Source organism: Osmia lignaria, chromosome 13 (genome assembly GCF_051020975.1).
Source record: "Osmia lignaria lignaria isolate PbOS001 chromosome 13, iyOsmLign1, whole genome shotgun sequence".
Taxonomy (NCBI): domain Eukaryota; kingdom Metazoa; phylum Arthropoda; class Insecta; order Hymenoptera; family Megachilidae; genus Osmia; species Osmia lignaria.
In genome coordinates this window covers 4,204,525-4,226,246 of record NC_135044.1, presented here as the reverse complement: position 1 = coordinate 4,226,246, position 21,722 = coordinate 4,204,525, and the positions used below count along the sequence as shown (strand labels likewise).

Sequence of the window (21,722 nt, the reverse complement as noted above, 5' to 3'; positions counted from 1 at the left end):
AACAAAAACGAAATAGGGGAAATAAAATCGCGAATTGACCATTCAACGAGCTGGGTATTGAACTCGTAAAATGTCGAGTTCAATATGTCCTGAACGGTATTATTCATACCGTTCAAGGAAAAACACAAAAAATGAAAAAACAAATTAGCGAGCATAGTGACAGAATGACTGTCCATCCGAAGATGGAGAGCCATTAGTAGTTCCCCTCTTCTGGGCAAATTTTGCCGGGGCTCTTCAGCATGTAGCCTCTTCTTTCTTCGGCAATAGCCTCACAAAAATCACTCGCGAAAATTTTACGTTTGCTCAGACATTTGTAAAAACGTAACACGTAAACGAGCAACAATCCCTTGAATCGCTACTCGCATACCTGCACAATTTTTGCAAATGTCCAAGCACAAGACACTTTTTAATTTCACTTCACTTCACTTCACTTCACTGCACTTTCACTTTAATACTTCATTTTTGTAATCGGGTCTAGTACCACGACTACGACTTACAAACTAATAAGGCTTGGCCTTGAAAAAATCAAGAGAGAATGCTAAATTAATTAATTAATCAACTAATTAATTTGCATTTTCATTTTTCCTCTCGATTTTTTAATTTCCAACCCCAGATACAAGCTTCTCACGTATTAGAGGAGAATACGAAGAGAAACATGAAAGCTTGCTCTGGCCCTGCCTACTTATAAACTAAACTCAATCACACCAGAAGTAAACTACCTGCCTGCCTATTGCTATATTTAAAAAAGGGCAAAAATCATTCTCACAAAAATTCACTCCACGGTTCTCATACAACCACCCGGGTGCAAAAATGCCTACACCTAGGGAGAACGTCCCGGGACGCCTCCGACACCCGAGTTCAATTCAACATTCACACTCTAATAAAATCATACCTTTTTGCTGAAATCGACTGACAAATAATAGTGAACATTATGCTAAAGTAATACATTTCATTTTCGTATTCTATTGAATTATCTAATGTAACAATTTTTCAATTTATTCTTGATAAGTATTTTGTAATGTTATAGTAAGTTAACATTGTTAATAAACGATACAAATCCCACATCCTAACCACACACACACATGTGGAACTTCTATCGTGGTTCACTATTGGTTCACTACTTTTGTCAGTCACCAAAATGTACACTTAAAACTAAACCTTGTCCACCGCCCTCCACCCACGCGAGTACATCTAAGTACCCGAATGAGCTTTGGGCATAAAAATGAACAAGGCCAAAGGTATTTTCACCTACCAGTTTTCTTCATGTGTGCTGAAATGCCTAAGCTAAAACGTATGATTAGCAAAAACTAAAGATGATATTCTCACTTTATTAAAAGTAAGAATATCAGCGAAATTTCACGGCTCCGATTTAGTATATGGGCTGGCCCTCCCAGGGGGTTTTATTTTTAATAAAAGTGACTCGACTTTGCAAATATAAAGCTTGAAGAGCAAATACAGAAAAGCAAAATTGAGCAACTATGACATATAACATGGTGCACTGCTAATATCAGTTGGCAACGGAGGTTCTTAGGCCCCCTGGACTTGCGCCCGACGCTACATACCACCCACCCCGCCTGGACGTCGTAACGCCAGGACAGGATGCACCCCTTCGCTAAGAGCGCTACCCGCCCGTCCAACACGTTGCATCCAACGGTGTCAGATTGACGGACGCCCATAGTATAGACAAAAGGACTACAGTTTAGAATATGGTAACATATTTTCATATGTTCCGTATTCTAAAGCTGCGCCTGCAAAGGCCTAGTAATGCATGGGTTTATCTCCCATGAGATGGTGTTTCACGGTCTTATGCCGCGGAATCCTTGTAACTAATTTGATTAAATAAATAAAATATTGGATTGAGTTTAAGAACCAAAAGGATTCCCACCAAATACTAGTCAGTGCATTGTCATATTTACTCTCGCGTGGGAATTTTTCGCAACACTAATTAAAATGGAAAATCCTGATCTAAAAACATGACTAGTACATAAACATCTAACGGGCTAAAATTTCACTATACTGATGAATGATGAGTGTGAATGATGAGTGTTTAGGGTCGAGAACCGTGAACGTGACAGAATGAATTTGAAGTACGAACGAAGAGCTTTCTACAATGCTTGAAGAGCAAATACTGAAAAGCAAAATAGAGCAACTATGACGTAAAAATGGTGCACTTCTAATATCGGCTGGCAACGGAGGTTTTCGGGCCCCCTGGACTTACGCCCGACGCTACATACCACCCACCCCGCCTAGGAAAGGATGCACCCCTTCGCTAAGAGCGCTACCCGCCCGTCCAACACGTTGCATCCAACGTGTCAGATTGACGGACGCCCATAGTATAGGCAAAAGGACTGCAGTTTATTAAATGGAACATATGGATGTGCGCCACATTCTAAACTGCGCCTTGAAAGGCCTAGTAATGCATGGTTTTATCTCCCATGAGATGGTGTTCACGGTCTTATGCCGCGGAATCCTTGTAACTAACTTGATTAATTAAATAAAACATTGAGTTTAAAAACCAAAAGGATTTCCACCGAATACTAGTAAGTGCATCGTCATAGTTACTCTCGCGCTGGAAATTTTTCGCAACACTAATTAAAATATGCTTGAAGAGCAAATACTGAAAAGCAAAATTGAGCAAATATGACTCAACATTCGTCCACTGCGAATATCAGCTGGCAACGGAGGTTCTTAGGCCCCCTGGACTTACGCCCGACGCTACATACCACCCACCCCGCCTGTTTAAGGCTCTAGGCCCAGGCAGGGTGCACCCCTTCGCTAAGAGCGCTACCCACCCATCGAACACGTTGCATCCAACGTGTCCGAGTGGTGGACGCCCATAGTATAGGCAAAAGGACTTTAAGACAGCTTAGCGTATGGGATGCAACATACTTAAATGTTCCGTACTCTATGGCTGTGCCTGCAAAGGCCTAGTAATGCATGGTTTTATCTCCCATGAGGTGGTGTTCACGGTCTTATGCCGCGGAATCCTTGTAACTAATTTTATCAATAAAAACCAAAAGGATTCCCACCGAATACTAGTCAGTGTATAGTCATATTTACTTTCGCGCCGGAAATTTTTCGCAACACTACTTAAACTTGAAAATTCTAACACGGGTAATATTTACCCTCGCGTTGAAAATTTTTCGCAACACTACTTAAACTTGAAAATTCTAACGGGGTAATATTTACTCTCTCGTTTAAAATTTTTCGCAACACTACTTAAACTTGAAAATCTGAACGGGATAATATTTACTCTCGCGTTGAAAATTTTTCGCAACACTACTATAACTTGAAAATCCTAACGGGGTAATATTTCACTACACAAGGGTATGCGGGTGGATAAATGATTATGTGATAGAGTTCGTGAGGCTGAAGTGCGAATGATGAGTGTTTAGGGTCGAAAACCGTGAACGTGACAGAATGAATTTGAAGTACGAACGAAGAGCTTTCTACAATGCTTGAAGAGCAAATACTGAAAAGCAAAATAGAGCAACTATGACGCAAAAATGGTGCACTTCTAATATCGGCTGGCAACGGAGGTTTTCGGGCCCCCTGGACTTACGCCCGACGCTACATACCACCCACCCCGCCTAGAACAGGGTGCACCCCTTCGCTAAGAGCGCTACCCGCCCGTCCAACACGTTGCATCCAACGTGTCAGATTGACGGACGCCCATAGTATAGGCAAAAGGACTGCAGTTTATCAAATGGAACATATGGATGTGCGCCACATTCTAAACTGCGCCTTGAAAAGCCTAGTAATGCATGGGTATATCTCCCAGAGATGGTGTTCACGGTCTTATGCCGCGGAATCCTTGTAACTAATTTGATTAATTAAATAAAACATTGAGTTTAAAAACCAAAAGGATTCCCACCGAATACTAGTAAGTGCATCGTCATAGTTACTCTCGCGCTGGAAATTTTTCGCAACACTAATTAAAATAGAAAATCCTGATCTAGCAACATGACTAAAGGGGAGCTTTAAATTATGCTTGAAGAGCAAATACTGAAAAGCAAAATTGAGCAAATATGACTCAAACATTCGTCCACTGCTAATATCAGCTGGCAACGGAGGTTCTTAGGCCCCCTGGACTTACGCCCGACGCTACATACCACCCACCCCGCCTGTTTAAGGCTCTAGGCCCAGGCAGGGTGCACCCCTTCGCTAAGAGCGCTACCCACCCATCGAATACGTTGCATCCAACGTGTCCGAGTGGTGGACGCCCATAGTATAGGCAAAAGGACTTGAAGACAGCTTAGCGTATGGGATGCAACATACTTAAATGTTCCGTACTCTATGGCTGTGCCTGCAAAGGCCTAGTAATGCATGGTTTTATCTCCCATGAGGTGGTGTTCACGGTCTTATGCCGCGGAATCCTTGTAACTAATTTAATCAAATAAAAACCAAAAGGATTCCCACCGAATACTAGTCAGTGTATAGTCATATTTACTCTCGCGCCGGAAATTTTTCGCAACATTACTTAAACTTGAAAATTCTAACAGGGTAATATTTACCCTCGCGTTGAAAATTTTTCGCAACACTACTTAAACTTGAAAATTCTAACGGGGTAATATTTACTCTCTCGTTTAAAATTTTTCGCAACACTACTTAAACATGAAAATCTGAACGGGATAATATTTATTCTCGCGTTGAAAATTTTTCGCAACACTACTATAACTTGAAAATCCTAACGGGGTAATATTTCACTACACAAGGGTATGCGGGTGGATAAATGATTATGTGATAGAGTTCGTGAGGCTGAAGTGCGAATGATGAGTGTTTAAGGTCGAGAACCGTAAACGTGACAGAATGAATTTCAAGTACGAAAGGGGAACTTTCTACAATGCTTGAAGAGCAAATACCAACCCCCCTGGGGGCCAGCCCATATACTAAACTGATGCCAATTTCACGAGTAAAATCGGGAAAACGTTTCAATTTCAAGAGCGATTTCGTTATCAAAGTAAGTAGTTATAATAATTAATAGTAATCATGCTTATTACTTTGATATTGAAATCCGCTCATCGCGAAATAAATTCTTGTACATATAAAAAAGAAGTGTAATGTGAAGTCGGAGGGTCATCCGACTTCTCTACATTTTTAAACTCGAAATCTATACATATATGTAAATATGTACAAGAAAACCCTATCCTGAGCTAAGGCATAAAATACACAAAAAAGCAATTTGCACGATTATCATTGTATAAAATAATACAGTGATATTCGTGGGTCACTATGCTCGCTCAAAAAATAAAAATTACAACCAATTCCCGTGTCGCTACGGACCATTCGTCCTACGACATGATGGGAACCGGAGGAACTTTAAAGCATGCGACTCACCGATCGTTGACTTGCACCACTGCACTCTCCACGCATCTTATTGTTAGATTGACCCATAGCTCGTCTGTTGGCTCGTCAAAGAAACGGTACCCCCACTGGCCAAAGCACTCATCTGGAAGCATAAAAATCACGATTCTTGAACGATATATGTTTTCTCTCAATTTGTTGTAGTTAATATGCTAATACATAGGATAATTCAAAAATATGCATGCAAAACTATATGGGAATAACTACACCATATAACACGGTAAAACACATGCAAATACATCCCAAATCACTCGAAGATCAAAACCATAGAATGCTATAAAATATTTGCAAAATTATAGTAAAACACATAGGGTACCAATCCATAAAACCTACTAATAAATCCGTATAAATATGTCAAAACACAAAGGGTACTACTCCATAAAACCCACTAATAAATCCGTATAAATATGCCAAAACACATAGGGTACCACTCCATAAAACACACTAATAAATCCGTAAATATATGCCAAAGCACAAAGGGAACCACACCATAAAACACAATAAAGCACATGCAGGTACATGGGGTACCACACCACACAGCACACTAATGCACTTGTATAAAAATGTCAGAACACATGGGTGACCACACCATAAGAGGCACTAATATATCCGTATAAATATTCCAAAAGACAAGGGAAACACTATAGGAAACACCATAGGCACACATAGAAACACTTGTGATAACACACTGATAAATCCATGCACGAATATCCATAGTGTCAACCCGTACCGGTATATGTTTGGCAGCTCCATCCGTATCCTTTGGCGGTCGCGATAAGACTGACTAGATTTGACCTTCCTCCAGGTCGCCGTTGTACCGGCGCGCGACGCGCCCAGTCAAGCATGACGTTCCGCTTCACCGGTTCCGCGGCCGGTTACATTTAACTACTTCTATCTGATATTTGTTAATATTTGTTTAATTATTATTTTATATTTTACAATTGTTTATTAATCAAATTATTGTTATATCTATTTAAATTGTTTATTTCTTTACATTTCCGCGTGGGTATATTGCAAAATTTTCTTTAATTATTCTATTAAAAATTATTTAATTATTATTTTTAATTTTACAATTGTTTATTAATCAAACGAACGAACTGCGCCCTACAGAATGAACGAGAAACTAAATTTCTGGTCTGTTTTACCTTGTTGACGTCTTTCGCGAGTGAACAATCAACGAAATCGTAGTTTTCAAATTACTTCTACCTGGAGACTTGTACGTCATCCCTTGGGTGCTCGTTTTATTCTATCCGACCCAAAGAATATTAGTCTGGTGCCTATTTGGACAAACTATTGGCAGAAATGTTTATATTACGAATAAATCAATCTAGCTGAGTCCGATCCGCCATTTTCTTGACCGTTGACAGACAGCAATTTCAATATTTTATAAGTTTTTGACGATTTGGATAATATAAGGACTAGACTAATATTCTTTAAATGAGGACGTATTTTGAGAACTCGCGTCTTGGGATTTTTCTAGGGACTGTCGGTAAAGTTTTCGACGCTCGCGGGAGCGAAATTCATTCCCGCGTATTTTGCTAAATGCATTTATACCAACACTTTGAATAAAATTTCCTATAACAAATTACTTTTGTTATACTTTCATGGATAATAAAGTTGTAACTGCTTTTTAAGGAAACACTGTAACTAATATTATGTTTATTGCTCTTATAATGAAGATTAATAATCGTAATTGTTTAATAAGTAATGCGTATTATTAATTTTGGTGGCTGAATGCAAACACCGTCCTAGTTCCAAATTTCTGTTAAATTAGCAGTTACTCACATTCGTTACAAAAGGAGAAAATTTACTATTTATTCATCTACTAATGTTGTAAATAAAGAGGAAAATTAACTGTAATAGCTAATTATATGTATGTTACAGAAAGATTTATTTGCGAATAGTTTGTTCATCTTTTTATACAACGAATTATGTGCTCGATACTATAGCTTAGTACGCTAACTCTATTTTTGTTGAATTATTGTATTGCCCCCATTGAAAACGGTTTAAAAAATTACAATCGATAATTGCAATATTCATTCAGTGGTTACTGAGTACACCAATAAAAGCGTGAAAGTTAAATTAGCGCCTAGAATGAAGTATCCTAATCCACTGTGTATTAAGAAATGTTTGATTTGTACCCTGAATTTGATACGATTTAGTATTAATTAAATAAACACTGGTGTCAACGAATTTTTCATCGTGATGAATTTTGTTTTAAACATGTGATATATTTTCTTGACGTTCTTTCAACTATTATATGTAAATAATGGTGTTCTGGATTGTTTCCCTAGTAGCAATTATTTTGCATTTCAGTTCTGCACAAACCAGTATGTATTTGAAAAAGTATAGCATAAAGAATATGCTGAGTTTAGAAGGAAGTATCATTAATTCACATTTTTTATGTTTTTAGAACCTGAATCACAAGGTTATTGTGCACAATATAATGGACAGATTTGCAAGAAATATTTAACTGGAATTGGAAAAGTATGGTTTAATGATTCTAATGATAACCCTGGTGGTTGGCTGAATGAACGTATTACAACCAATTTGTGGGAGGAACTGATACAGAGGCTTGTTGAGCCATGTCGTTCAGCTGCAGAGGTAATTTACTTTAAAACAGCAAAGAGTCATGTAATTTGGTGTTACAAAGAAATATAATATCAATGTTTCAATTATTATAGAAAATGCTATGTATGTATGCTTTTCCACAATGTCCTAACTCAGTTGGCCTACCATTATGTTATGAAGATTGTATGGCTGTACGTCATCAGTTCTGTTTTAATGATTGGGCAATGATAGAAGACAACAAGCAAAGAGATATTTACATCAGATCAAGGGGACATTTTACATTACCAGAATGTGAATCACTGCCAAAAGTAGTTAAAGGAAAAATGACATGTTCTCATATAAATTTAACTGATATGAATGAAACTCTTGTTACATGTAAAGCAAATTAAACATTTTTTTTTAGGATAATTAAATGTAGATAGCACCAAGGTCTTAATTATTTGTTGTTTCCAGATGACTGTATTAAAGGCAATGGTAGATTTTATATGGGTAAAGTAAATAAAACAAAATTTGGCTTGGATTGTCAGTCATGGAATGCACAAGTACCGCACAGTCATGACAGGCCACCAGATGTCTTCCCTCAAATTCGTTATGGAGAAAATTATTGTAGAAATGCAGGTGGAGATGAACCAACACCATGGTGTTTCACCATGGATCCTGTAAAACGATGGGAACATTGTGATATTCCTATATGCGGTATATATTCGGTATTTTATTTAATATTTCCTGTAAATAACATTATAACTCACTGTATGTTTTTTATTTTCAATACAGATAATGTAACAAGTAAAGTACTTGAAGTAGATTCAAAGGATTTAGCAATGAATACATTATTTACTCCAATGTTTATATTGATAGTATCTTCATTAGGATTTGTAATAATAACTGGAACTTTATTATCGATTATTTTGAGTCACAGACTTCATAAGAGACATCAAGGATACAACCCAACAGAAAATCAGGTATGTTAAAAATAAGAGATCCATACAAATGTTACGTTATATTTCGTAATTTGAACATATAAGACCTAGAAAAAATAATACCGAGTCTAGTCTTAATGATTGCGTGTATCATATGTACATTTCTTATTAACTCCTAGTGATTAGAATGGTAGTAAGATGTATTATATGTAACTTCCAGTATGTCAGTATCGATTTAGACAAATTGCCAAGTAATGATGCATACCACAAGACGAGTGCACAACTAAATCCTAAATTAGAAAAGCTCGAATTCCCGCGAAATAACATTATTTACGTTCGAGATTTAGGACAAGGTGCTTTTGGCAGAGTATTTCAAGCAAAAGCGCCTGGTCTTATTCCGGGTGAAGAGTTCACAAATGTTGCAGTAAAAATGTTAAAGGAGGAAGCATCAGAAGATTTGCTCAAGGACTTTGAACGAGAAGCATGCCTTCTCGCCGAATTCGATCATCCAAACATTGTCAAATTATTAGGTGTATGCGCTTTGGGGCGACCGATGTGTCTCCTCTTCGAGTATATGGGTCGCGGTGATTTAAACGAGTTTCTACGATCTTGTTCTCCGGGAAACTATATCATTCGAAGTCTGGAAAGAGACGAACACTTTACAGACTCTCGTTTGTCACACATGGACTTGATCAATATCGCGCTACAAGTTGCATCAGGAATGGTATACTTGTCAGATCGAAAATTCGTTCATCGAGATCTTGCGACAAGAAATTGTCTGATCAATGACCAAATGATCGTGAAAATAGCAGATTTTGGATTGTCACAAAAAATTTATCTGCAAGATTATTACAAGGGCGACGAACAAGATGCTATTCCAGTTAGATGGATGCCTCTAGAAAGCATATTATACAATAAATACACCGTCGAGTCCGATGTATGGGCTTTCGCGGTATGCTTGTGGGAGATATTTAGTTTTGCACTTCAGCCTTATTACGGAATGACACACGAGGAAGTTGTACAATACATTAAAGAAGGCAATGTACTACAGTGCCCTGAAAACACTCCACAAGCGATATACGACCTAATGAAACTCTGTTGGAACAGAAGACCATCAGACAGGCCTACATTCAGAACGATTTATAATACCCTTGATGCTATAAAGCACAATTTGGAAGCTGAGAATAAGTCGGACAGTGTACCATTACGTATTCACGTTTGAATCTGATGAAAATTACGAATGGAGAACTATATTATCCATACAATTATAAAGTAAGTGATATTTATATAGAAATAAAGGTAAGTAGTAAGTTATATTTAAATGTTATACATAACTGCCTTTGTTATATTTGTTATGTAGCCTTATTAAATGAAATATTTACGAGAGATGTTTTAATATTGACGCATATTGGCAAGTAATTATGTTCAAAAGAAAATCACACAAAGTGAATACATTATTTCAGTATTTCTACTTAATTTACACGAAATTTTTGTACATATATATATTCTTTTTTTTTATTAAGTACATTTTTTCTAAATTATTTTAAAATCATGTTTACAGTTATTACATTAACAAATTTAAATACTATGTAAGGGTAGTTATCAATAATGCTCCTTTAGATTCCAATATTTCTAATTATTTATATTTATTAATATTTATTTAAATCTATATTGAAACTAAAGAATTGAAGACTGGTATATATGGACAACACAGATATGTGATTGAGGTGTATGACGATTTTAAAGCAATCTTTCACATATATGTAGATTTTTATATTGCATTTATGTTCTGTCTATTGTGATTTTGTGCATTCCGTCAACGAATTTTACATGTTACTAACTGCCACAAAAAAAACAACAAAGTACATTATTTATGGCAGTCCAAACAATATAATGGTAAGAACGAAACATAACGATACAAAGAATTCAGTGGTAGTATTATAATAGAATGATTATTATATAAGTAATAAGAATCCAAAACTCAATGTGCAAGGCAAATAATTTGTGTGTTGCTATCAGCTTGTTTATAACTTGTAAAAAAATAGAAAGATGCTTAAAAAATACAGTATTGCTGTTGCTCTTTTTCAAAAGATATGATTAAATTTTTCATGGAACATGTTCTCAATAATACGTACATATTTCTGTGCTTTTATATGCCGAAACTTTAGCTAGTTATGATTGAAAATATGAAGACTGATAATGCATTTTTTAACTGAAGTAAAATTGAATGTAATTTACGAATACAAAAAGCTCCTTTCGTCTTTATCTTCATTTCTCTTTTATATCTTTTTGTGCAAGACTAAAGTGCATATTAAGTTACACTTGTTGATCTACTCAAAACTGTATGCATATGTATTTATACGTGTAATTGTATGTACTAACAAATGTATTTGGAATATTTCCTTCCTTGATTAGAACAAAAATACTCTAAGGGACTTAACATTATGTTACAAAGAACAGATAAACTTTCCTATATATATAAAAGTAAATATATATATATAAAGCAAGAAACATGTTTTGCTAATGCCTAAGACAGATAATACTGAATTTATATAAGTATGTGAACAATTTGGCTATAAAAAAATGAGTTTATATTTAGCAACGTTATATGTAAACTGTCCTTCATTGTTAGATGTTAGATCGTTGCTGTACCAAAAATATAGCCTATTTAATGTACGAAAAATATCATTAAAAGCTATTATGAAGAATGTTACACTAAAAGAAAACATTAAGTGAGTGTATACTGTGCAACTGTTATAGATAAGGTTTGAAAGTAAATCATTATTGTGCTATAAATGATATTTAAATGAATGTTTCAATTGCAACATACAATTTAAATTACTATATGATAGATTTTTTAGTAACAAAATTCTTATCTCTGAAATACAGGATTCAGTTCACATTTTCCTAATATTACTTGTACTCCAATATTGTGATATAATTTAATTTCTTTTCCTAAATAATATCATGACTGCTGCTACTTTTTACTATTATATTTGCTATTATCAGTATTTTTGTAACAACTTCTAAGTATTATAAAGAGCATATTCATTTGGAACTGATGAATATCTGTTCAATTATTTTGGGGAGAAATTAATGAGCATACATTGCACTAGATGTATAAGCTTTACGTTTTCGTATAATATTCTTGGTTGAGCATTAACAAACATGCAAAAAGTGTGAATGCAATATTTCAAATGCTCTTCCATAAATCTTTATATATACAACTTTTATATTGTGCAAAAGAAAAAGAAACATTTCTACAAAGTTTGTGCTCTTACATCTATGTATTTGTATCCCGTGTAAGTAGTATGTACATGATATCATACTGCCACAATGCGTACAAAACGTATTGTCTATGACCAAACAAGAAATTTCTGGTATTATATAATTCGTTAGGTTCAAATGTTTTATTGACAATGTAGAATCTATTCTGAATTTTATGTACAACAAACTAATCTAATCTGTAAGAACATAGAGATTCCTTGATACTCTATTTTAAATGGTAAATAAAAAGTTTAACTATGAAAGAAATAAACGAAAACTATTTAATTCAACAGATGCCGATTATTTTAATTTTTTAACAGACTTCGAAAAAGGAGGAGGTTACTCAATTTCACTAGGAAATAGAAATTATTTCATATTTTTTAGTGCATTTTGTTGTAGAAATGAAGTATAAGTTATTTTACACTTTTTAGCGCATTTCGAAGTCGGTTGTATTCTTTGTTAAAAATTATTTTAAAAGAGTTGTCCGCATGATGCAGCACTATATCGGGCGTTCTTTGTTCCTTTCTAATTGTATTTATGTTATGAAATAACAGTTAATTAAATAAACTTTCATAATATCTTGGAATTCAAAGATCATAATTTCATTATGTTACATTTAACCTATTTCGTTTCTGATGCCGTGTATCAAATGCTGTGAATTTTAAAATGGAAGATGCAGAGGTTATAGAACATTTTTATGGAGTATATTTATTATATTGTACGAATCCAAAATATAAAGGAAGAACTTATATAGGATATACTGTTGATCCTCGACGTAGACTCAAACAACATAATGCTGGAAAGGAGCATAAAGGAGCATGGAAAACAAGTAACAGGGGACCATGGTAAGTATAAAATTAATAGTTAATTATACAGTTTTTAATTAGAAAACTTTGGTTTTTGTGATTGATGAAATATTTTTTTTCTTTTAGGAACATGGTATTAATTATTCATGGATTTCCAAATAGTACATCTGCACTTAGAGTATGTTTATCTGAAGTAACAAAAATAAGATAATGTATACCTGATGTCACGAGAGTCCATAACTGCGAAAAGACCAGTTTTCGTTCTTTTCTGCGCATTGTCGCTCTGATTGGCGATACTTCCAGACGAAGTGGAAAGCGATTGGCGGAGAGCTCGCTGTGTTCCCCCACCATCTTCCAACCTGCGCGTCTTTTAGTTATGGGCTCTCGTGATATCAAGTATAGTTATGTTTGAAAATGAATTCATTTTTATTTTTAGTTTGAATGGGCTTGGCAACATCCTTATGTTAGTAGACGTCTTAAACACATCCCTAAGAAAAAGTCACGCCAGAGAGTATTTGAATATCATTTAATAGTTCTATCAGAAATGTTAAAAGTTGGACCTTGGTGTCGTTTACCCTTGACAATACGTTGGTTAGACTATGAATTTTTTCAAGAATACTCTTACTGTATTTCAGCCCCAATGCATATGCCTATATGTTGTGGTAAAGTTATTTCTCAAAAAATCAAGAAGGTTAATGACGAGGAATTAAATGGAACACAAACATTAAAGAAATCATCTACAGTTTGTTCTATATGTGGTTTGTTTTTAGAAAAAAAAGAATTAGTTACTTGTGTAAAACCTAACTGTCTTTTAGAAGCTCATTTAATTTGTCTGGCTAAAGTATTTTGTAAAGATAATATGATTTTACCAATTGAAGGCACCTGTCCTACTTGTAATACTAATGTTTTATGGGGGGATTTAATTAGAAAAAAGATTGGTTGTTATGAAAATTTACAAGAAATTTCTATAACTGATAATTATGCATCAGATTAATGATATACATATTTTGAATTGTACATATGGTTTAGTAATTCTATTATAAGATAAGAAACTTAAAGTATTATAAATAAAGAAATTTTTATAGTTTTACAACTGATGCTTGTGTTAACTTTTTTACTTAAAATAAATTATATAAAAAGATGAATATTTAAATTTCATTATATATCATTAATGGAAATTTATTTTTAATGCTGCATCACTTGTTAATTTTAAACAAGCGTTTATATGTAAGAGAACGACAAATTCCGTACATTTATCAGTCTTTATTCATAACTAATCGACAGATCAAAATATATATATATTTATATATTTGTGTGTTTACACGCATTGTGTATATGCACAGACGTAACATTATTTGATAGTGTAGGATACAAGAAAATTCCTCCGTTTCATCGATACTTAATTACACTGCAATTAAATCAAAAGCTAAATCAAGACCAGCTTGATCCTTTTGTGCGAACTTGTTATTACGTCCCAATTGAAACATCGCGAAATTAATTATTCCTTGAAATTTCAATTAATGACGTATATCTCTCGTGCGCACTTTAATCGTATCAGCAAGCGTCTAGGTTTCTAATTTTAAGTTCTTCTTTTTAGTTTGCTGTCAAGTGCATCTAGAGTCTTTGATAACTCACTACACGAGATTACGGGATTTCGAACGAGGAAATCGGGAGTGTTACGCAACGTTATTCCATTCATCAAACATTCAAAACATTAGATGTACAAATTGTAACTCGATGCCTTTAGCATTACACTATTTTGTAGCGCAAGCCTTTGATAACAACGATAATTATTCGAATAGTTGAAGTTACCTTTTTAAAAATAAATCTTTAATTAACAAAGAAAAGACACTGAATCAATTTGTACACCTAATAATCGTACACGATTGAACGACAGACCGAATGTATTGTGTGTTTATTTTCTTCTAAAAGAAACGCAATCTTGTCGATTTGCAAAGTTCAGACACCATCGACGTTCAGGGACACACGGTAAGGGAAGAAACTGGAAGATACGAAGGAAATACGAAACAAATATAAGAGGACAAAAGGAGAGTAGAGAAGTCGAGCTCATTGTAAATCTTGAACAATTCTACAAAAATACAGTTTGTGCCAATCGGTATTACTTAATGATTCATTAGATCACAAAGTAATATGAATAATCAAGATCCAACGCCGTCCAAAAGCAAATGATACTTCGATCTTCTCGGTCTTCCAGTTTGTCCACCTTTTTGCATATAGTCATCAATCTCGTGCAATTAAGGATTCTTTTAATTAAGGGAAAGTGTAGAAGAAGGAATGTCCTACTATTTGCCTTATTTATCCGTATTGTTTACTTGCGAAGACAGGAAGTTCTGTGTTAGGCTTTCCTTAGGTTTTTTCAGTCTTCTTCCCTACCCTTCCTCTTAATCGCGAGAAACCTAAATCGCACCTGGGCGTATGTACATGCAACATCGCGCAATACGCGATTTTTCTCTAATTTACTTGCGGAGCGGCCTTGTGAGGTAGTACAACTCTCTTGGTGAGACCCGGCAGAGCATCGTAACTTTGAGAGCCATCTTCGCCGTGATCTTGAGGCGAGTCCAGGTTTCCTAAGTTCGGCGAGCCCAAACATTCATGCATGAAACTACAGACGGTGTTCACGTAGACGTCCGGATAAGTAGCATAATGCTTAACGTGCGGAGAATTTGTGAACAGCACCAATTGCACTCGAACGCCACGTTCTGCGCGTCGGCTGGCGAACTTTTCAACATCCTTGAAACAGGATTACAATAAGTCCATTCGTTCCTATCTCAGGAATTTACAAATGAAAATGTTTCTCGATGGACACGTACCGATGCTGGTATTAAAGTGTCGGTGTTTGAGTAAAGAAACAATTGGGGCCAAGAATAGACTTCCTCTGCAAGAGCGATCGGATTCGTTTGCACTGGATAACCGAGCCCAAAAGCGTGCGCGATCACCTAAATAAGTAACTTGTTACGCAGTTTTGCAGATCGTTACTGAACGACATTGTTAATCAATGTAAAAGAGATAGAGTAAAAAAGAATGGAGTATGATCAGTCATACCTCGAAGAACCAAAGTACAGAAAGGAAGATCGTAATGAAGAATGACATGGGTATATTTAAAACTGGATGTCCTCCGATAATCGCGCTGATTGCTTTGAAGAGAGCAGTCAATCTTCTTTCACCTGGTGCACTGTCGAATATCACACCTTTCACCTTTAATTTCAATAGACCCGTGAAACATCAGTTATAGAATTGTTTTAAGAACTAAAGATATGTATATTTCCTTTACCTTCAACGGCGTGTTAGCTTGTTGCATCGCAAGGCTTACGTGCTGGTAGAGAAACGCGCCACCGTTGCTGAAGACGTGAAAGAATATCGGATACTGATCTAAACTTTTATCTGTGATCACCTGGATCAATCGTTTGCCGATGTAAGGCATCTTGTCCCTCCGCCAGAACAGACATTCTACCGGCGCCGTGTACCGTAGCGTGATACAGCTTAAAAGATGAATGAAGTAGAAGTAGCTTACTTTCAAGATACACTTATTAGATAACGCGAATTTTTTCTTTGGACTTAATTTTTTTTAAATTACAGTATTTATATCATAATCGAACTCTGTTAAATGCTTAATTACCGTCATTGATACACAAAGACTTGAATATCGGTAGACAAATATAGATATTTGAATGCGTAGGTCGCTAGAAACATGCGAATGGATTAAAGAAATTTACTCTACAACACGGTGTTCGGATTGCTATCTTCCATGCCCTTTCCATGCCAATCGGACGTATTTTTCTCGACATTACCATACGGCAATAACAACACTTGGTGAACGTTCATCCCTTTATCGCAATCCTCAAAGCCTTTTAGCACAAATGTTTAACGGTAACGATTAGCTGTAATCTCGTCATTTCAGCGATATTAACAAATAATCACTTAATAAATTTCAATACCCTTTCTCCTCGTACATTGCGCTGTACTTGGCCAAGTATCTGTCCTTGCAGCCGGCCCATCCTAGCAGCACAACAACTGGCCGCTCCTCTTGGTACACGAACACGTATTCCTCTCCCTGATCCTGGCTTCCAGTGGTCACCGTGGGAGTTTTCGGGAACGACGGAGACGACGGGAACATGATGTAGTAGTCGAGATCCTCTTGATCGCTCATCTTTTCTGCTTTTCGTCCTCTTCCTCGCGAGGATGCGAGAGAAAGAGGGAAAGACCGCAACAAAAGGAAAGAGAGGAGGAACCAAACAGCAACGAGAGGGAGGATAAACTGATTACCCCTCTACCTCGATGGATCCTTGTCACGAGTCGAGCTTGCGTCGTCGTCGTCGTCGTCGAGAGTATCAGCTGCCGTCCGATCGATACTGAAAGTTTCCGCTAAAGTTAGGTTGTATCACGGATGTGGACCTCCACCTTTGCGATCGAGGACTCCTAGAGAATGCTTTCCGTGAACTTCCGTTGGTCGATGCGAATGTTGATTTTCGCCGATTTTTTCGTTTCTGACAGGCAATAGTAGACTGTCGGGCTTTCGTTAATCATGTAAGGAACGTTGGTCCATTTTGCGCCTGTCTCTTTTGCTATTTAGCTGAATTTTGAAAAGGATACCAGCTTTGGAAAGCCTACCATGCTCGATACTGTATGAACATACGTATACCGCAGTTCACCAGAGTCCATAACTGCGAAAAGACCAGTTTTCGTTCTTCGCGCTTCTCCAGTGCGCATCTTCGCCCTGATTGGCGATACTCCCAAACGAAGTGGAAAGCGATTAGCAGAGAGCTCGCTGCGTTCCCCCACCATCTTCCAACCTGCGCGTCGCAGTTATGGACTCTGGTGAACTGCGGCATATGTAAGTAAGTATATACTTACTTACTCGGCTATGAAGGAAACTAACGAGAGGTTTTCAAAATTGGTACATACATGTTACCAACTGCTGTACATCCAGAATACAGCCGGAAAGTGTTACCGATTGATGGTAACCAGATTCTATCAATATGTATTACCAACCTCTGAGCAAGAAGAATTCTGTCCCTTCAGAGATCTCTGGATTTCCTCTTCCTCTATGTCCATTCTCTCCACCTAAAACATGTGATAGAGGATGATACATCTATAATAATGATATTATATATCACCCATAAAAAATATTAAAATAATTCGTTTATATCAATGTAACTATTTGTAAATCATATAAATTTAATTTATAAGTTTTATGAAATACATATTAGATGAAATCTTCGGGTTTCTATAAACCTTGTCCTTTCGCGCGCCGTTGCTTTAGATTAGAACCTGTCTGGCGTATCTTTAAACGATTCAAACGAGAAAGTACAAGGTTCTTCAAAGTTGTAGGAATTTCGTCGAATCGAGGTGGCTGGTTCATTCAATGTTTCGCTGAAAAAAAGATCGTCGATCCTACGTGATACGGAAGAGAGCATGGGTTTCGCACGTATCCACGCGTTCAAGGTATCAGGAATAAAGAGCCGAGAGCGAAACGAGCCGCTTTAGTTGTAATGCGGATCACGGAGCATTATTTATTAATAGCAAAGCTGGTGTGGTCGGCACAAGGGAGTGGCAGTGCCATGCTAAAGCGAGCGCGACAGCACCAGATCGTGGAACGGATCTTCGGATCTTTTTCCCCTTCCTCTATCCAACCAACTTCCCTCCTTTCCTCTAGCTCTTTCTCTTTTACCTACGATCCATCTCTGTTTCCTATTTCTCTCCTTCTCCATCGTTCATCGCACGCCTTCTCGTTCTTTATCTTTTCCCTTTACTCGGTGCCCCTCTTTTTCTGCTCGTTCGATCTCCGTCCATCCAAACGTTTTCTTTGTTGGTCGCACCATATGTTTCTCGGGTCTCCCTGTGTTTTTCGCCCTTCCCCCATCGAGCCGCGGCGTACCATTCGTCCGGCATTGCTCAAGCTTTCTCTTTCCGCTTCTCTTCCTTCTTGCTTCGTATCACGCTACCTTACCGGTTGGCTCGCTTTTATCCATTGTCTCTCTTCCATGCGCGGCACAGTCGCATTGTCGCGCTCCTGCTCGCGAGACAGCACGCCGTTGTAGGAGAGTGGATGAACGCTTTGTCGGCGCCCGCGGCTGAGATCAAACGCGCCGACCGCTTCCTCCTTCCCCCCCGCCCCCGACCCGACTCGAACGGGCCGTAATCCAGCCGACGTTCTCCCTCTCTCTTTCTCCTCTACCTCTCCACCGCCCGCCATCCTCCTCGCCGTCCGACGAATCCATCCAGTAAAGGTACCCATAAACGCTCAGTCCCGGACTGTTCTGGCCTGATGAGAGAAAAATCTGTGACGGGTAGCAACCACACACGCTTGGTATGGGTTTGTCGGTCGCTGATTAAGCATCCGCGGAAAAATAGAACAGGAAACATCGATAACTATGATAAACGCTTGAACGAAACCACTTGGCGAGGGAGTTGATCGCGACATCCGCGAAATGGAACACATACGTAGATGTGTGTACGCTTTATGGAGGGTCCTAAGAGTTCATTTTTATAGAGAAGGATAAACGGTCTCCCTTGATTTTTGTAGGTTTTAAACTGCTTACGGAATTTCTACAGATTAGACGCCTATCATAGGTGAAAAAGAGCAAAAGTAACGTTGGCTCTTTCTGAACACCGGTGTTGTTGATTGCTCGCTTGCTGCCGCGGTTGCTGTTGCTTCTGATGCTCCGGGCAAAACTGTATTATAGCCTTTCCCGTCGTACTCTGTCGTATGACGTCCTCCTTTGCCGATCTTCGACGATATCTTGCGATAAATACTCGCGCCGCTCTTTTTACGCGTTACTGCCTAATTAGCGTAATTATAAGATCCGGTCGTGGACCTTCTTCCGTCCCTTATCTCCTTCCTCTCTCTCCTCAGCCGCTTCCTTTCCCCTTTCGTTTTTCCTCGGATGGTCCATGGGGGGAGAGATTAAATGTTTTTTGAAGCGTATAACTTTGATCGTGCATTTTGAAAGGCAGACAGGAATTCTCAAGAAGTTAAACATTTACATTGTACGTTACTAAAGTGCAACCTTTGCCGTGAGATTTGTTATATTTTTGTAACTGCAGAAAGTACGGCAGACAGTCTGAACGATCGAGTGTCAGGGGACAAAAACGATCGCGAAAAGTAGGAAACGTACATAGGACAAACGAGGAGTACTCGTCGACGCGTCGACGCGACGATGGATGAGTTTGTCGATGACTATTGCACCGATACCGATAATACTATAAATGCAGCAAATATCGTGCAAGGCATCGGAAACACTGAAAGACGATCGTATCAAGATCGTTATCTGTGACGCTTGAAAGACAAAGTTACGCCTAAGTTGAAGTGTCGTTTGATAAGCACGATCGAGATAACGAGACTCGGTAGCGGCGGAAAACTAGGATAAGTGATATTTACACTGTTCAATTGAGATTAGTTTTTAATGAACTGCTCAAAGTAATCACGGGAGAACAAACAGAGATGATTCGAAGCCTTTGGCAAGCCTCTAACCATCAATGGTCGTAAAAGTTTTCTAAATCGTGTACTAGTTTAAAGTTCAATTTTCTATGATCCTTTTCTTTTTTCCTTTATTATCGGTACATCCTTCGAACCATGAAATTTCCAGTACGCCGATGACCCGTATTGAGGAATGCACGTTTCCTATTTTCCGAAGCGAGCGAACAATTTTCTTTAATAATGCAACAGCATTCTTACCGGTGCGTGATATACACGCGGTATTCGCATGTAACATATTACATAATACAGCAAACGGAACGGTGGTCGTCGGTGTTGGAACGCTTTCGCATGGGAGGCCATGCAAAAGTCGTGTCGTGTTCGCAAAGCGTAATCGTGCCCTCCAAGAATCGCTCTTATCGAGTATGAGTTCGGTTGAAAAACAGTTTATTATTAATAGATACGCCTTGGGTTTGCTGTGCGCGTTGTCGGCTTTATTTCGAGGTTGGTCTGTACTGAGTTTTTGAGCCGTACGTTTTATTCTCCTTGCTGCGTGGCCCTCTCTTTCCCTCCACCTAACCTCGGCCCGACCATTCCTTCCTCAGCCCCTGCTGAGCGGTTGTCGTTTTCCTTTTGCCTCCTCCCCTCTACTCTTCTCTTAAAAACGAGACTCGCCACCGACTTTCCGACAAAGGAATAAAGAAAAGAAACAACTAGCCATGCTACGCGGTTGAGGATGGCACGGCAAACCGTAGCACAGCGCAGCACAGCACGGCATAGCGTGGCATGGTGGGTAGAGACTTTCCGTACAGGGAGAGCAAGGGGGTACTTGCCGAGCCAGTGGCGTATCCACTCAGGGATACCATAACAGAGTGCATTTCCTTTTTCTTCCCTTTACTGTACTTTTCTAATTGCCGCCTTTGAAAATTCCCTGAAAATCATGAATTTTCATTATTTTTACAAGAAAGAGATGAAGTTATAAATAGAAAAATAAACTGTTCATAAGAGGGCGTAGATAGATTGAATTTTTTTATTACTGATTAATACTAATCTAGGACATGATTTTAATTATTCGATTTTGATTCATGTTACTATTCATGTAATACAAGAAATTATAGAAATTTTCAGGGAAGGTTTTATTAAAGACTAGCGGCGCTTTCTATGCACACAATCAAGTGTTTTTCCTTACAGTTCATTCAGCGAATTATCACAGGCGACGCCTATGTTTCTTCTGAAACACCGCTAGGAGATAATAGCGTGCGGGTACAGTCTCCAAAAAGAGTATTTCTCATTTATCTCACTGTATCACTACATTAACGTATTTTAACCTTGAATGAATGAAAAACAAATAGTAATATA

At 37.6% G+C, this 21,722-nt stretch overlaps 3 protein-coding genes across 4 annotated transcripts; 2 read left to right on the top strand and 1 right to left on the bottom strand.

Moving 5' to 3' along the window:
• Positions 1 to 7,552: 7,552 nt before the first annotated feature.
• Positions 7,553 to 10,087, top strand: Nrk (Neurospecific receptor kinase). Of its 2 annotated transcripts, XM_034319331.2 has the most exons (6): positions 7,553 to 7,694; positions 7,778 to 7,968; positions 8,049 to 8,310; positions 8,389 to 8,631; positions 8,710 to 8,897; positions 9,076 to 10,087. In XM_034319331.2, the coding sequence occupies exons 1-6, from the start codon at positions 7,634 to 7,636 to the stop codon at positions 10,075 to 10,077; spliced, it is 1,947 nt and encodes a 648-aa protein (XP_034175222.1). In that variant the 5' UTR covers positions 7,553 to 7,633; the 3' UTR covers positions 10,078 to 10,087. The 2 variants fall into 2 exon arrangements, with proteins under 2 accessions (XP_034175222.1, XP_034175220.1); XM_034319329.2 differs by having other exon boundaries at positions 8,389 to 8,897.
• A 2,701-nt stretch (positions 10,088 to 12,788) lies between these two features.
• On the top strand, positions 12,789 to 13,965 carry slx1 (structure-specific endonuclease subunit SLX1). Its single transcript, XM_034319332.2, has 3 exons — positions 12,789 to 12,967; positions 13,055 to 13,106; positions 13,365 to 13,965. Exons 1-3 carry the CDS (start codon positions 12,789 to 12,791, stop codon positions 13,920 to 13,922), a joined length of 789 nt encoding a protein of 262 aa, XP_034175223.1. The 3' UTR covers positions 13,923 to 13,965.
• Positions 13,966 to 14,126: 161 nt separating this feature from the next.
• On the bottom strand, positions 14,127 to 17,790 carry LOC117601998 (transmembrane protein 53). The gene is made up of 6 exons (XM_034319401.2): positions 17,540 to 17,790; positions 16,885 to 17,459; positions 16,221 to 16,428; positions 15,992 to 16,144; positions 15,760 to 15,885; positions 14,127 to 15,679 (listed from the first exon to the last, which is right to left on the bottom strand). The coding sequence occupies exons 2-6, from the start codon at positions 17,094 to 17,096 to the stop codon at positions 15,401 to 15,403; spliced, it is 978 nt and encodes a 325-aa protein (XP_034175292.2). The 5' UTR covers positions 17,097 to 17,459; positions 17,540 to 17,790; the 3' UTR covers positions 14,127 to 15,400.
• Between the last annotated feature and the right edge of the window lie 3,932 nt (positions 17,791 to 21,722).

What these genes read in the sequence shown, in the direction of transcription:
- Nrk (XM_034319329.2), top strand. Translation starts at nt 7,634, where the DNA reads ATGGTGTTCTGGATTGTTTCCCTAGTAGCAATTATTTTGCATTTCAGT. An exon ending in TTTCAGTTCTGCACAAACCA is followed by an intron (nt 7,695 to 7,777) that starts GTATGTATTTGA and finishes TTATGTTTTTAG; the next exon opens with AACCTGAATCACAAGGTTAT. An exon ending in ACAACCCAACAGAAAATCAG is followed by an intron (nt 8,898 to 9,075) that starts GTATGTTAAAAA and finishes TGTAACTTCCAG; the next exon opens with TATGTCAGTATCGATTTAGA.
- slx1 (XM_034319332.2), top strand. Translation starts at nt 12,789, where the DNA reads ATGGAAGATGCAGAGGTTATAGAACATTTTTATGGAGTATATTTATTA. An exon ending in ACAAGTAACAGGGGACCATG is followed by an intron (nt 12,968 to 13,054) that starts GTAAGTATAAAA and finishes TTTTTCTTTTAG; the next exon opens with GAACATGGTATTAATTATTC. An exon ending in ATAGTACATCTGCACTTAGA is followed by an intron (nt 13,107 to 13,364) that starts GTATGTTTATCT and finishes TTTTATTTTTAG; the next exon opens with TTTGAATGGGCTTGGCAACA.
- LOC117601998 (XM_034319401.2), bottom strand. Translation starts at nt 17,096, where the DNA reads ATGAGCGATCAAGAGGATCTCGACTACTACATCATGTTCCCGTCGTCT. An exon ending in AAGCTAACACGCCGTTGAAG is followed by an intron (nt 16,145 to 16,220) that starts GTAAAGGAAATA and finishes TTGAAATTAAAG; the next exon opens with GTGAAAGGTGTGATATTCGA. An exon ending in ACACTTTAATACCAGCATCG is followed by an intron (nt 15,680 to 15,759) that starts GTACGTGTCCAT and finishes TCCTGTTTCAAG; the next exon opens with GATGTTGAAAAGTTCGCCAG.